Below are 12,387 nucleotides of genomic sequence, written 5' to 3'. Positions count from 1 at the left end.
TTGTAACTGCACCATGTGATAAAATTTCAATAAGATCAGCTGAATACCACATAGAGCATCTTTAATGGGTATAGTTGGTGCAAGGTGCCTTGATATTAGAAGTTGTGCTGTTTTATTCACGCACACATGCACGTAACTGCAAGGTACACAGGCCTTTGTGTTCACATGTTACTGTGTGCATCAAATGAACAGCACCGCTTATACAACAAGCCATAAAGACAAATAATGTTTTCGTACCAGTCTAATTCCTATTAGCTACGCAGTGATTTTTTTTTCTCAAATGCAGCAACTCAACTCCGTGCATAAGTCAAGCTGATGTTGCTAATCTAAGCTAGACATGGGTGTCATGTCCAGAATATCATAAAATAAAGAAGTGACCATGTGTACGGGCCTAAAATTGATGGTTTGGCAATATCTTGTCTGGCTGGGTAGCAAATTTCTGTCAAAAAAGAACAATTCAGCACACTGACAAAGCACTGTGGCTAACATAATATAGGGAGCAGACACTGCCTGCAGAGTCACTTGAAAATTTTGCCAGCAGTTCATACTCATTGGCTGGCTTCGGTCACATAACTAATGCTGACATAACTGTGAAAATTTGTGTTCAGGATAAACTCATAGCAGCCAATAGGCACGTTTTATATTGTGATAGCAGCTGACTTCTCAAGGACAACGCACTGTGGCCATGAACATGCTAAAGAATGACAAGAGGCGAGGGCCCCTTTCTATAGTCTGGCAGCGCAGCTGAATACGGTTCAGTTAATGAGTGGAACCGGGGCCTATTCAAAATAAAGATCAGTCAGGTAACCACTTATAGTGTCCAACATCCCACACCCACGAATGATAGGTAGCAGTAAGCTTACTGGCAGAACAAAGTGCACTGGAAAAATATTTAATGGACATAGTTTGCAAGCCCAAATTAGTTTCATGCACATTATGTGATAATGACTGTTGGCAGAATGAACACGAGGAAAGAAAAAAAGCACTTATCAGGCATATAATGCTGGTACTTGTGCTATTATTCGCTTTAAACTGAAGGCTCGTGCCAAAACAGGCGACATGAACTAGATAATCAAATAGGGTGGATAAACAAAGTACTCGCAAACTTTCGCTTACCCAATTCTGCCTGCATTAGTAATGTGACCATGGCTGGCCAGTGAAGAAGAACTCTGGGCATAAATTCTTTCATGCAGTTCTGCTGGCTACTAGCAGAATATTATATAACACCATACCTGTGACATTTACTTACTTGTTACTACTCGTCCTACGTGTTCATTTTTGCATTCATATTGCTTTTTGTCAGCAAACGTAAAATTTTTACTTAATAAGAAGGTAGTATCCAGTTCTTACCTATGACATATTCATCTACCATGCAACTGGTGTCTTCACAAACAGACTCTTTGCTTAGTCACTAGTCAAAAACAAGCAGCTCAGATTTTTGGCTATGTAAGCAGCTTGCATCACAAAATATAAAGCAATTTACTTCGTGAAATGTAGAAATTCTTGCTCTTCACACTAATGTCCACATTATGAAAATCAAGGCTGCCAGAAATTTGCATTCATGACATTAGTGTTCTAAGGCGCGTGCACATTTCACGACAGCGCTGAACGTCCTGACGTATGCAATTATTATGATGTTCTCTAATTTCCCCTCACCGATAGAAACATCTTTAACAGTGCAGGAACAACTTTTGAAAGAAACGATAGATGTACGAAGCAGAAAAGGCCGGTGTGATAGGGCTTACCTGTAAGGGTACTAATTATGAAAACGCGATCGGCAACACTTCTGCACAGTTCACTTCTGAGCAAACGCACATCGCGTAGAACGAGCACTTCTACACCAAGCAACGCGGCGGCACATCGCACATACATATCACGGTTTGTAGCTTGCGAACACATTTCGTAACAGCAAGAACACAGCTCGAACGTCGCGGTCACCTCGGCGCCTCACAGCCGGCAAAACGGCTCACACGTAGTATAGCACATGCGGAATTGCAGCGATAACTTATCGCTACTGTTGGTATCATTACTTCTGAAAGTTGCGAAGGGCTGGCGTTCACCACTTCGCGGCAACGATCCGCATACACAGAACAGAAACCAATCGTGTTCGCTGGGTGCGCTAATCGGACGCTGCTTATTTCGCCACGCACTGAACATGTGTGCTGCTCAGAATGCACGTGTATGTGATGGAGCTCTTGTCTGCGATGCACACGCGAAGCATGGCACAAGAATCACGAAGTCGACGGCTTCAAATATTTCTTCCGACGCTCTCGCAAACACAACACACACTTCCTGCGCTCCGTCTGTTTCTGTTGGCGATCGCACGCACTGATGAGGTCTGGAAGGGTACACCGGCTTGCTGCTTTCGACGACTATCTCCGTGGGTGCCAGATAACTCTAGTAAAAATCACCAAAAGGAGAAAAAATAGACTGTTTCTGACGCGGCTGTAGCTTAGGCCTTACGTCCCCGCTTCGCTTCGCTTCCAGCACGCGCCATGTTTGCTGTGAAGACAGCCGAACCATCCGCCTCGGACCAGCCAATGAGAGACGAGCAGGCGTGCGGACGGGAAAGTTGCGACCGCTCCTCGCTCACCTGTAGAGAGCCATCAGCACGCCGGCGGACGAGGGCGGAACGGACGGGCGGACTGACCATGTACGGGCCCTTAGCTTTAGTGGCCCCCGCCGACTGGGCTGTCTCTGCTAGCCCTTCCTTTGCCACCCCAGCCTTAGTCGACACTCTTTTGCTGAACTCGTCGCTCGTAGATGGTTTCTTAATCGGCAAAATTGGGTTGCGAAGGGAAACCGCTTTATAGAATAGTCCATTATTTCTAGCCTATCTTCCTGAATAGGTTTTTCTTGGAAGTTTCGGCGCGTCTAATATTCCTCCGTGAACTGCGCTGTATTCTCTAGGTCCACCTCTGGGAGCCTTCCCTGCAGCTAAAGTCTAACTTCTTCTGGAAGAACTCGATAAAACTTCTCCAGCTATGTGCATTCAAGCACCTTGTCGTGGTTACCATACACTTCTGCACTTTTGAGCCACTCTTTTAAGTTAGACTAACTCGTACGCGAACTCAGTGTGCGACTCGCTGCCCCCTTTTGCCTGTCTAAACTGCTGTCGAAATGCCTGGGCAGAGAGGCGGTATTTGCTAAGAAGCGCGGCTTTTACCTTTCCGTAGTTCTAATTGTCTTCTTTAGACGAGCGTGCGAGATCTTCCGCAGCCTCTCCTGGGACAACTGAAAGAAGTTTTTGAGACCAAAGGCTTTCGCCCAGCCCTATCTTTCCACACGTACGTTCGAAATTCACGAGAAAAAGTGCGATATCACCGCCTATCCTGTACGATAGCATCAGGTCCAGTATTCCAAGTTGAGGGATATCGCCTCCACCTGAACGGGACTTGAACGCGACGAGCTGATTCGAATTCACTCTATTTCCAGTTCTTTCATTTTAAGAGCACGATCTCGCTCTTCGCGCCTTTTTCTCTCCTGTGCCTCCTCGCGCCTTTTTCTCTCATCAGCCTCCTCGAGCCTTTTCTGCTCCTCTGCGTCCATGCGCCTTTTCTGCTCCTCCTCGCGCATTTTTTTCTCGCTTCTTCTCTCAAGAATTTCTCCACAAACCTCTTCGATTTCCTCCTCGGTTAGCTATTGTGCTTTCACAACGTCCAGAACGGCTTTCTGTCGCCTTGCCGCGGCAACCGAAATGCCCATCTCCTGACAAACATCAAGAAGGTCCTGCATCCTCAGCTTCTCCTTCACGATCTGACGGCTCGTCACCGGTTTCGCCTCTAAATTAGCTTTGCTTCCGAAGCCGGAAATCTATGCAAGGCCTGAAACGAACTAAGACGAAACCACTACAACCCTTCCAGAATACTTGAGCAATTGTTCTTAGCATTTACATGTGCGACAGGGGTCTGGCGATGCGAAAGACAAATGTCGGGCACTCACCCCTCCATAGTGGCTGAGGCCGGTCGACATCGTGGCTGCCGTTGAACGGTGTAGCGGGCGCTATCTGGATTCGAATCCTATCGCTGCCATTACTGTAGTAACTTCGGGGTGGAGGACGAGAGACGGAATTTTTCGCAGACGAAGAAGAAATGAAAAGCTTTACACAATATTTAAAGATAGTGGATGATAGCGTGCATGTAGTTGTAAGAGAGCATCAGACCGACTGGGCGGCTTGAGGCGACTCTCTCTCTCTCTTCACAATAGGCCGGTTCTCCCTTAAATCCCTTTGATGACTCCTCGTCGGCAGGAACCAGTTTGGCGACTTCTCGTTGGCAGGAACCCGCCGGGGTGGGTGATGACGCCAACCGCGCGAATTCTTGATTCGTCGCTGAGATGGCTGGGCGCTTCTTGAAGTCCTCGCGTGTTGAATTCTCGATTCGTCGCGGAGAAGTGGAGGCTCCTGTGGCCTCGATGATAGGCACGTGGTATGGCACCACAGTACGCACCAGTGCGTCTGACAAACAGGGATCGCGCAGCCATTTCGCCGTTTCGCGCGAAACAAGATTACGAATGCGAAACCAAACAATGCAACGCACCAACTGCACTTTGAACGACCAAAGGGCAAGGAGGGCGGAAACACGTCACCTTGACGGAAGCCGTAGCAGTGGCGAGCTCCCGCACTTCATCTCCCAGTCTGGAGCGTGTAGATCACGCTCTCTTATAGGGCACCGGATGTTCCTCTCGGTCGTTAAGTCAACCTAGAATACGCTATATCCACTGAGCGCGCACGAGCTGATGAACTTAACGTGCCAAATGACGTCTATGCTAGGTAACGGCGTTGCAGCACCACGATTGCACACTTAGACATCACGTACGCGTTTATTCGTCACTAAACTAAGCACACCAAGACGTGATCATTCTTTTTTTTTGCATGCCGGGATTTGTCTAAGCGAGACGATATTTAGCAAGTAAAGAAAAATAAAAAAATGGACGACCCTGATTTACCTCGGACGTTCACTCGTTCCATAGCTTCAGAGTCGGCGAAGAATCTCGAGTCAACGATGGACGCGCAGTGAATGACCGCGTCGACTCCGCTCAGCGCTGCGCCTAAAGCAGCGGCGTCGCAAATGTCTCCAACGTGTTCTTTCATCGCTATAGGCTCGGAGACCTGATGACCTGCGTGAAGTGAACGGAGAAACAGCGCGATGTAATTTGTATCTCAAAGCTGCGAGTGGGAAGGGACAGTCACGGCAGTACAATACTTTCTAGTAACTTCGTTTAACCACGAATCTCTAAAATGAACAACACGTTTTTTTACTGCATTCGTACTCCTTGTACAATAGACCACGAGGCCGCTGCGGAAACCTGTATACCCGCAGGCAGTAGCGCGCACATTGTTAAACCTACTTGTCGATTGCTGATAAACGTGTTCTATTTATTCGCGGACATAAATATGCTCGGTTGTCCCATAGTACAAAGCAGTGGGAAATGTTAAGTGCGTTTTAAGTCTAATTTCGAATGCACGCTTATGTATAAAGCTCCGCTTTCACTGTCGTCTTCTATTACGTCTATTGGGGGAACGCCAAAGTCGCTTGGTTGCCTCATTTTCAAGTGACTGCAATGAGGCACTGCATTAGACAGTTGGACGGCAGTTTAGCGCGAAAAGCAAGGTGCAAAAACACAATAAGTACAATGCACGTTTTCATGGATTTGATTTCTTGGGTTGTGCACGGTGCCGAAACCGCGATCTGGTCATATTTCACGCCGTACGGGGGCACTCTCGATTCACTTTGACCACCGGCAGTTCTTTAATGTTCAGCAATTCACGCTAGACCAGCGCTTTTTTATGCCTTCTCCATAGAGATTCGGCCGCCGCTGTCTGGATCGAACTTGGGACCTTGTGCTGAGCAGCGCAACGCCAATGCCACTAATGCATCACGACGGTTATTACGACCCTACCCTAACTCCGTCCGCACGTTATTCGAGAAAGATCGTTCAGCCCTTTCGTTGAAGGGAAAGTCGGCACGGCCAAAGAAGTTACACAGACAGCAGTCGCGTAATTTTTTAAAGCGCAGCTTTCTTTGTTTCTTCTCACAACTTTCCGGGCGCTCGTATGGCACCTGAAGCGCTCGCCGCTAGGTTTCATGGAACACCACGAGATGGCGCTCGCCTCCACGCATCATTAAGGTGACATTTGTGGTGGACGGACATCTTTTGCCAGGGCTCCGTGGCGGCGACGAAAACATGCTTTTTCTTCATGCTTCGAGTGTGCTTCTGTTTTTTATTTGCTGATGTTTAGGCTTTAACTAGTAATTGCCTAGCTGTTTTCTCTCTTTTTTCTTTCCTTTTTTTTCGTGTGTGTGGGTGTGTTTCGTGTATATTTGTATTGCAGGATAGTCAGAGCGTCCTTTTGTGCCATGTATTTCGACACGCGCAACCGTGTGGGACGTCAAGTATTTATAGCCTTTGAAGTTGGGAAGTGGCAAGGCTATTGATATTAGTGGTTTTAGTACGTGTGCGCATTCGTATAAGGAACATTACTTTGTTAGGACAGGGAGAGCGTCGCTGCTTGTTTGAACATGTGTGAGCACGTGTCATACCTTAAGTTTGTGCGGCATATGTTGCTTCTAAAACATCGGTGATAATTCCTTTGCGGCATTTTAAGGATTTAGATGCTGTACGTATCAGCCTCTGATAGAAGGCACGTGCTCTGAAAGCTTAGGTGTTTGCCTTAGAAAAAGCTAAGTGCAACACATGGCAAGAAAGATGGTAAAGCTTGAAGTGGGCAGGGGGTCACTCAAGGCAGATGAGGGGACTGATGAAAATGGAAAGGAAATCGAGTCAATCGGCAGTCACTGTGATGTAAATGCTAAGCTGAAGAAAATGTGGGCTTTCCAGGATGACTTTGCAAAAAGGACGAAGAGCTCAAAAATGAGCTGAATATGGAGCGTGATACATGGAGGGTAGTGGAAAAATGACTTCAGGACGCCGAGGAAAAGCTGAACAGGGCCGCCATCGTCAACGAGAATAATCCTGAGAATGGAACACAGTTTCTAGACGTGACAGGGTAAGGAGTGTCAGCAAAGCATGAGCACTGCATGCAACGTGGCGAGAGGGTAGCTGGAAAGGGCTTCACTTACCTTGAGGCGGCCACAAAAGAACAGCATGAACGCAGGGGTCAATGCCCCTTGTCAAGTCTGAATCACGTGGAGAAGGAAAATAAAGGGAAGCAGGGGGAGACTTCGGCCACAGGAGAGAATGAAAAGGTTATTATTGCCGGCGACTCAAACCTGGCTAGTTGCTCAGAAGCAATTGTGGAGAGGGTGAAAGGCGGTAAAAGAGTGGCGGTAGGGACACGTCCAGGCATTGGGCACTGTCATGAAGCGAGCAAAAGCAAAGCTGGCGGAAAATGCCCACGGACGCAACCTCGTAATAATTAACAGGTGGGCTAAATGACATCCTAAGCAGAAAAGGGACAGGACTAGCCCAGTGCTTGACGAAGGGGATAGACGGCTTGCGCAAGCGGCCCCATTGGGTGCAGATCGTGGTGCGCACGGTGCCGGAGGTGCCTTTAAGGCCCAACCACACGCGGTGAATCGTGCGCGCCTGGCTGCGCGTCACGCGTCTGCGAGGCCGTACGCGCCTGTCCTACGCGTCTAGAGAGGGCAGACGCGAAGGAAACGCGCGCGTCAAGGAGGTCTTGATCTTGGGCGTCTTTTTGAGCGTACGCGACGGAAGTGGCAGCTTGTGCACCAACGTCACGTGGGCCGCATGTACACTTCCGGCGGTTCGGAAAGGTTGTTGAAGTTTCAGAATCGTGCGGAGACGCTGGGAATCGCTGCTGGTTTCGTGTCGATAAAGCACAGAGGCTATGGAGGCGATCAACAACGAAGCGCTGATCGCCTGCGTTGAGGCTCGACCTGCGCTTTGGTAGCAGGCGAAACACAAGCGCCACTAGAACAAGCACTTGACGAGGTTGTCGTGGATCGTCATGCCCAACGCTGCCGAACAGGTGAGTGCTCGGAATTTTATACGGGCGTCACAGCGGAGCAGTTTCAATCGCGATCGAGCCCGATCGGGGTCGGATTTTGTGATCACGATTGCCTGTACCGCGCAATGTGCGTAGAACCGATCGTGATCGAGAAATTTGATCGCGCTCGATCGCCATCGAAAGCCTAGCTGTGTGGCACTGGTATAAGCTGCCTCTCTCATCAGCCGACTCGCAGATGTCGAAAACGCATTTCATCTGTGCAGATGACGTTATCACAACGCTGCAGAAGTGATGGAAGTCCCTGGGGAATAAATTTCGGCGCCTGGGAAGACGTTTCAGAAAGAAAATAGCCGCGCCGTGCCAGTCGACGTTTACGACGACGTCGCCTGGCTGTTTTTCGACCAGATGATGTTTCTGCGCTACACAATGGAGTGTAGACCGTAAGTGATCTTGAAGTTTCCACCTTAGCCGGCGTGTTAAAAATGAAACACAGGATTTTAGTGCTTTCCCTTTATCACGTTGACCGGCGATGCCGTATGTTTGTATTATAGCTGGCAATGCACCGCACTTATGGGAATCGACTCAAAATTGTGCTTACACAAGCAAGTCGACGCACAGTATGCATCATATTCAGCTTTGTCTAATTGGCGATAAAATATTTGTGCTGCATCACCGCTCCGATTATTGCATATTTCGTTAAATGTGATCCGGTAAGGGGACATACAAGCAGTACAAGAATAGCTTTGTATATTCATTTAGGTACCCACAAAGCCAGTTTGGCTTTGCAGTGGGGAGCAGAGAAAGCAGAGATGCAGGTACAAAATAGCAAGTAAAATAGCACTTAAAAACCTAACAATAAAGCATAAGACAGAATTACAGAGAATATCGCATACAAATTAGCAGGATGAATAAAAAGAAAAGGGCTTGCATGATGCACACACAAAAACAAAACACAAAACATGCAAGTAGTTTTTTTTTATTCTGTGCACTGATCCTAGAAGGCAGCGTGCAAGTCAATGGCCAGTATTTAACTGAGTATTGAATGTTGCTATATTCATGTGTACCTTGGGCACTTCAATGCACAGTTTTAATTTTGCATTTTGTTGCTTGCCTGCAGTGTGCAAATCGGTGCTTCATCACGGACCCTCAAATATTACCTAGCTTGCTTAGGGATACATTCAGTGTCATCATGCTGTAGGAATAAATGCGCCATAGTATTGACGACATTGTCAGCTGCGTAATTGATAATTCTTTTTGGGTCTGCTCAGCAGTGTCCTTACCTAATTATCAGCCTGCGGTTATTCTGCAGATCCCAGGTGCTGTGGTTACTGGTTTAAGCGAAGCTTTCACGATGTTTGTAGAGAACGCTGTTCCTGCTTAGCAAAATTTTGAAGGAAGGACTAGATGATCCAGTTTAACACATTCGCACCATGCAAAAAATGATTATTGAAATTTTACATGCTAAAACCACGATCTAGTTACATTATTTTAATTGGTATTTGCATTAAGTCCAGTACTGGTCACTCGTGCAACACAGTAGCCAGTAGTCAGCTGGGATGACAATGGTTCAACGACTACATTAATATCAGTATGAGGCGAGCTATTTGGCAAGACAGTAGGAGCAGCGGTAGGAAAGTCCAGAGAAGAGGCAAAAAAAAGCTTGGCTGTAAGAAACCTTCTGGAAGGGTTTGCTCGCTAAGGTCAGCTTTGCTGGGCCAAAACACCCTTTACAAGGCATATGGCAAGAAGACAAACATTATTAGACGTAACTTCCTAAATACAAACAACAAATGCACTGACTACTACGTACACAGCTTCACGCTATGTTTAGACGTACATTCAGTTAAGAAAAACAATTTAGAATGAGATGAAGTTTACAAACAAGTGAAAGGAAAACAAAGTTACAAGCCAAGAACGTTTCAAGTAGAAAAAATAGAACAGGAGAGAGCCTTATACTAAAGCAAGACCTAATAGTACTACTACTCTATGTTTAGAGAGTGCAAGCATAGGTCCTTCAACATGAAATTTATTAAGTGGTTTTACTGAGTAAATGTAGTGGAATGCTTCCTGCTAATTATTTCAAAACTGAAACATTCCAAATATCATGCACTGTTTTGAGTAGAAGTAATCACTAGGCTTTAGGCATGCAGATCCTGTAAGAACTGCTTAAATGCATCACAAGCAAAAACAGAAAAAGGTACAAAAGCTACACTTACGCGCATGCAGAAACTGTTCATTCTGGTTGTGTAGGCAAGCCACTTTTGTCCCTACAAAACTGATTCAGAGCTTCAGTGTACTCTAATAAAATCACACACTAAAACAAATGTGGACGGCTTTGAGCCTTCATATATTTTTGCATCCAGACTGGCACGTTATTTACACATTGACAGTATGTGCAACCCTTATTACGCTCACATGCAGGATGTCCGCCAACCTTCCACCAGTGCCCCCATCGAGTGAGGAGGGAAGTGCTGCAGACATCTTAACAAAAAATGTGCCAGTTTTCCGATCTGACAACACTTGAAGTGCCATCACCGTCAAGTGAAGAGTCACAAGCGCCAGCATCGACTCTGTCTTCGGCGTCGCATGAGTCTGTGGAGTCTCAGGACATTTTGGAATCTCTTGAATCACCCATGTTTCAAGAAGTTCTGGTTCCTGAGGATTCTGAGGCACACCACAGCAGTCCGCAGTCAGAAGCATCGCTGGCTTCAGCAGGCAGTCGTAGGCTGGATACGTTAGGAAGCATTGCTTCTGAAGCAAAGTCAAGGGGGAGGAAAAGGAAAAAGAAAGATTAGAGTCAGTTAATATTGGAGGAATTAGGCAATGTTTCAAGTGCAATCAAAAGATGCAAACCACAGGACGACCTCGAACTTTTGCCGTCTCTCTGCTCAAACACATTAGAGAGGTCAGTGAGGATACGCATTTTTACTTGAAAATTAAATTGATGCAAGTAGGAGAGTAATTCAAAGATTAATGTTTTTTAATGTATACTTTTTGTATAATAAAGCCAAGAGACAATGAAACAAAAGGAAATCGTTGATGAATTTATTTACTTTATATCGAAATGGAAGAATAAGGAGGGAAATGAAAGTATATAAAAAGGTAGCTTCCCACTGTTGCGTTTCGCCTGCGACACGTGGTTTTGCCGGCGCGACGGCGGCGGGGCGGCGGACATTTTGGCCCGATCGTCGTCACCGCAACACTCATCGCCAGGTGTTTCCAGGCGCGTCTGCGGCGATGCGACCGCCTAGGGATTTCGTTCCAGTCATTGTGCCCGAAACAGGCGAGGCCAAAGCAGGGATCTCCTTCCAGTTATTGGGCCCGAAACAGGCGATGCCAAAGCAGGGATCTCGTTCCAGTCATTATGCCCGAAACAGGCGATGCCAAAGCAGGGACCATCTTCTCGTTACAGTCATTGTGTCCGACCGGCAGCGCCACGACAGTGTGCTGCGCAGCGCCACGACAGTATGCTGCGCAGCGCCACGACAGTGTGCTGCGCAGCGCCACGACCAGGTGCTACGAGATCGTGCGCAGCGCCACGACATGGTGCTACGGCATCGCTACGACAGTGTGCGTCACCATTAGCCCATTGTACATTCACGTGCTCGTCTTTTGAGGGGTTCCTTCTTGCCCTCAACTGCGAGAGTATAAAAACAGCTGCCCCCGGACGCCAGAAGAGGGCTCCGATTTCTTCAGTTGAGTGAAGTGCTCTCCCGTCTCTCTACTTCGGTCAAACCTGACCGCCAACTCTTTGCGATGTTAAAATAAACAAGTTGTTTCGTTGTTACCTGTCGACTCATGCTTTGCCGGGACCTTCGGATGCTTGCAGTTGTACCCCAGGCCGCCAGGCCAACGCTACCCTTGGGGCTTGCGACCCAGGTACAACCACGGGCGTCAGCGCCGAGTTCCCAACAGATCGTACCAGCAGTCGGATCCAAACATCTGGTTGGCAGCGGTGAGATCGCCTACGACTTCAAACATCTGGTTGCCAGCGGTGAGATCGCCTACGACTTCAAACAACGGTCTGCCAGCGGCGGGATCGCGACAACGGAGGCCAGCAGCAAAGAGATGCAGTTGACTGTATGCTGAGCAGCTCAACGTCGATCCGGGAGCAGTGCAACGAGCCCTGTGTGACGACTGGTTGCCTGCAGCGGAACGACTGCGCGGAATTCCTGCCTGCGAGGTTTGGTGAGTGCGGGACTTTCTTCTACTGAGCTTTGCCAGGCTTTTTGTTAGTGTCAGAAACAGAGCTGGTAATTGTGGTTGTCGTTGCTGCCGGGTTAGTTTGCGGCAAGACAATAGTAAGCAGTAGAAAAAGCAGCATTCAGAGCAGCCATGGATTTGAAGTCGTTGCGCAAACCGAAATTGTTGGAGCTTGCAAGAGAGTTGGGTCTGGATGTCTCAGACAAACTAAGAAAACCGGAACTGATAACGGCTATTCTTGAGTTAGAGGC

General features: G+C 47.5%; 1 protein-coding gene and 1 long non-coding RNA gene across 3 annotated transcripts in view; one reads left to right on the top strand and one right to left on the bottom strand.

The window, feature by feature from the left end:
* LOC142576587 (NADPH-dependent 3-keto-steroid reductase Hsd3b5-like) overlaps positions 1-12,387 on the bottom strand; it is an 86,059-nt gene that overhangs the window by 46,529 nt on the left and 27,143 nt on the right. Inside the window, exon 2 of one of the 2 annotated variants that reach the window (XM_075686772.1) lies at positions 4,948-5,118. The exons of the other annotated variant lie outside the window; for it this stretch is intronic. Within the exon in view, the coding sequence (XP_075542887.1) occupies positions 4,948-5,118 (171 nt within the window). The remainder of the gene's footprint in view (positions 1-4,947; positions 5,119-12,387) is intronic. 2 annotated transcript variants of the gene reach the window in all.
* Positions 8,302-10,966, top strand: LOC142574386 (uncharacterized). The gene is made up of 2 exons (XR_012826518.1): positions 8,302-8,373; positions 10,355-10,966. It is a non-coding gene; the product is annotated as an uncharacterized LOC142574386 (long non-coding RNA).

The sequence above is a fragment of the Dermacentor variabilis genome, chromosome 3 (assembly GCF_050947875.1).
Source record: "Dermacentor variabilis isolate Ectoservices chromosome 3, ASM5094787v1, whole genome shotgun sequence".
Lineage (NCBI taxonomy): Eukaryota > Metazoa > Arthropoda > Arachnida > Ixodida > Ixodidae > Dermacentor > Dermacentor variabilis.
Note: the sequence above shows the minus strand (reverse complement) of the source record. Positions and strands in the feature narration are given on the sequence as shown.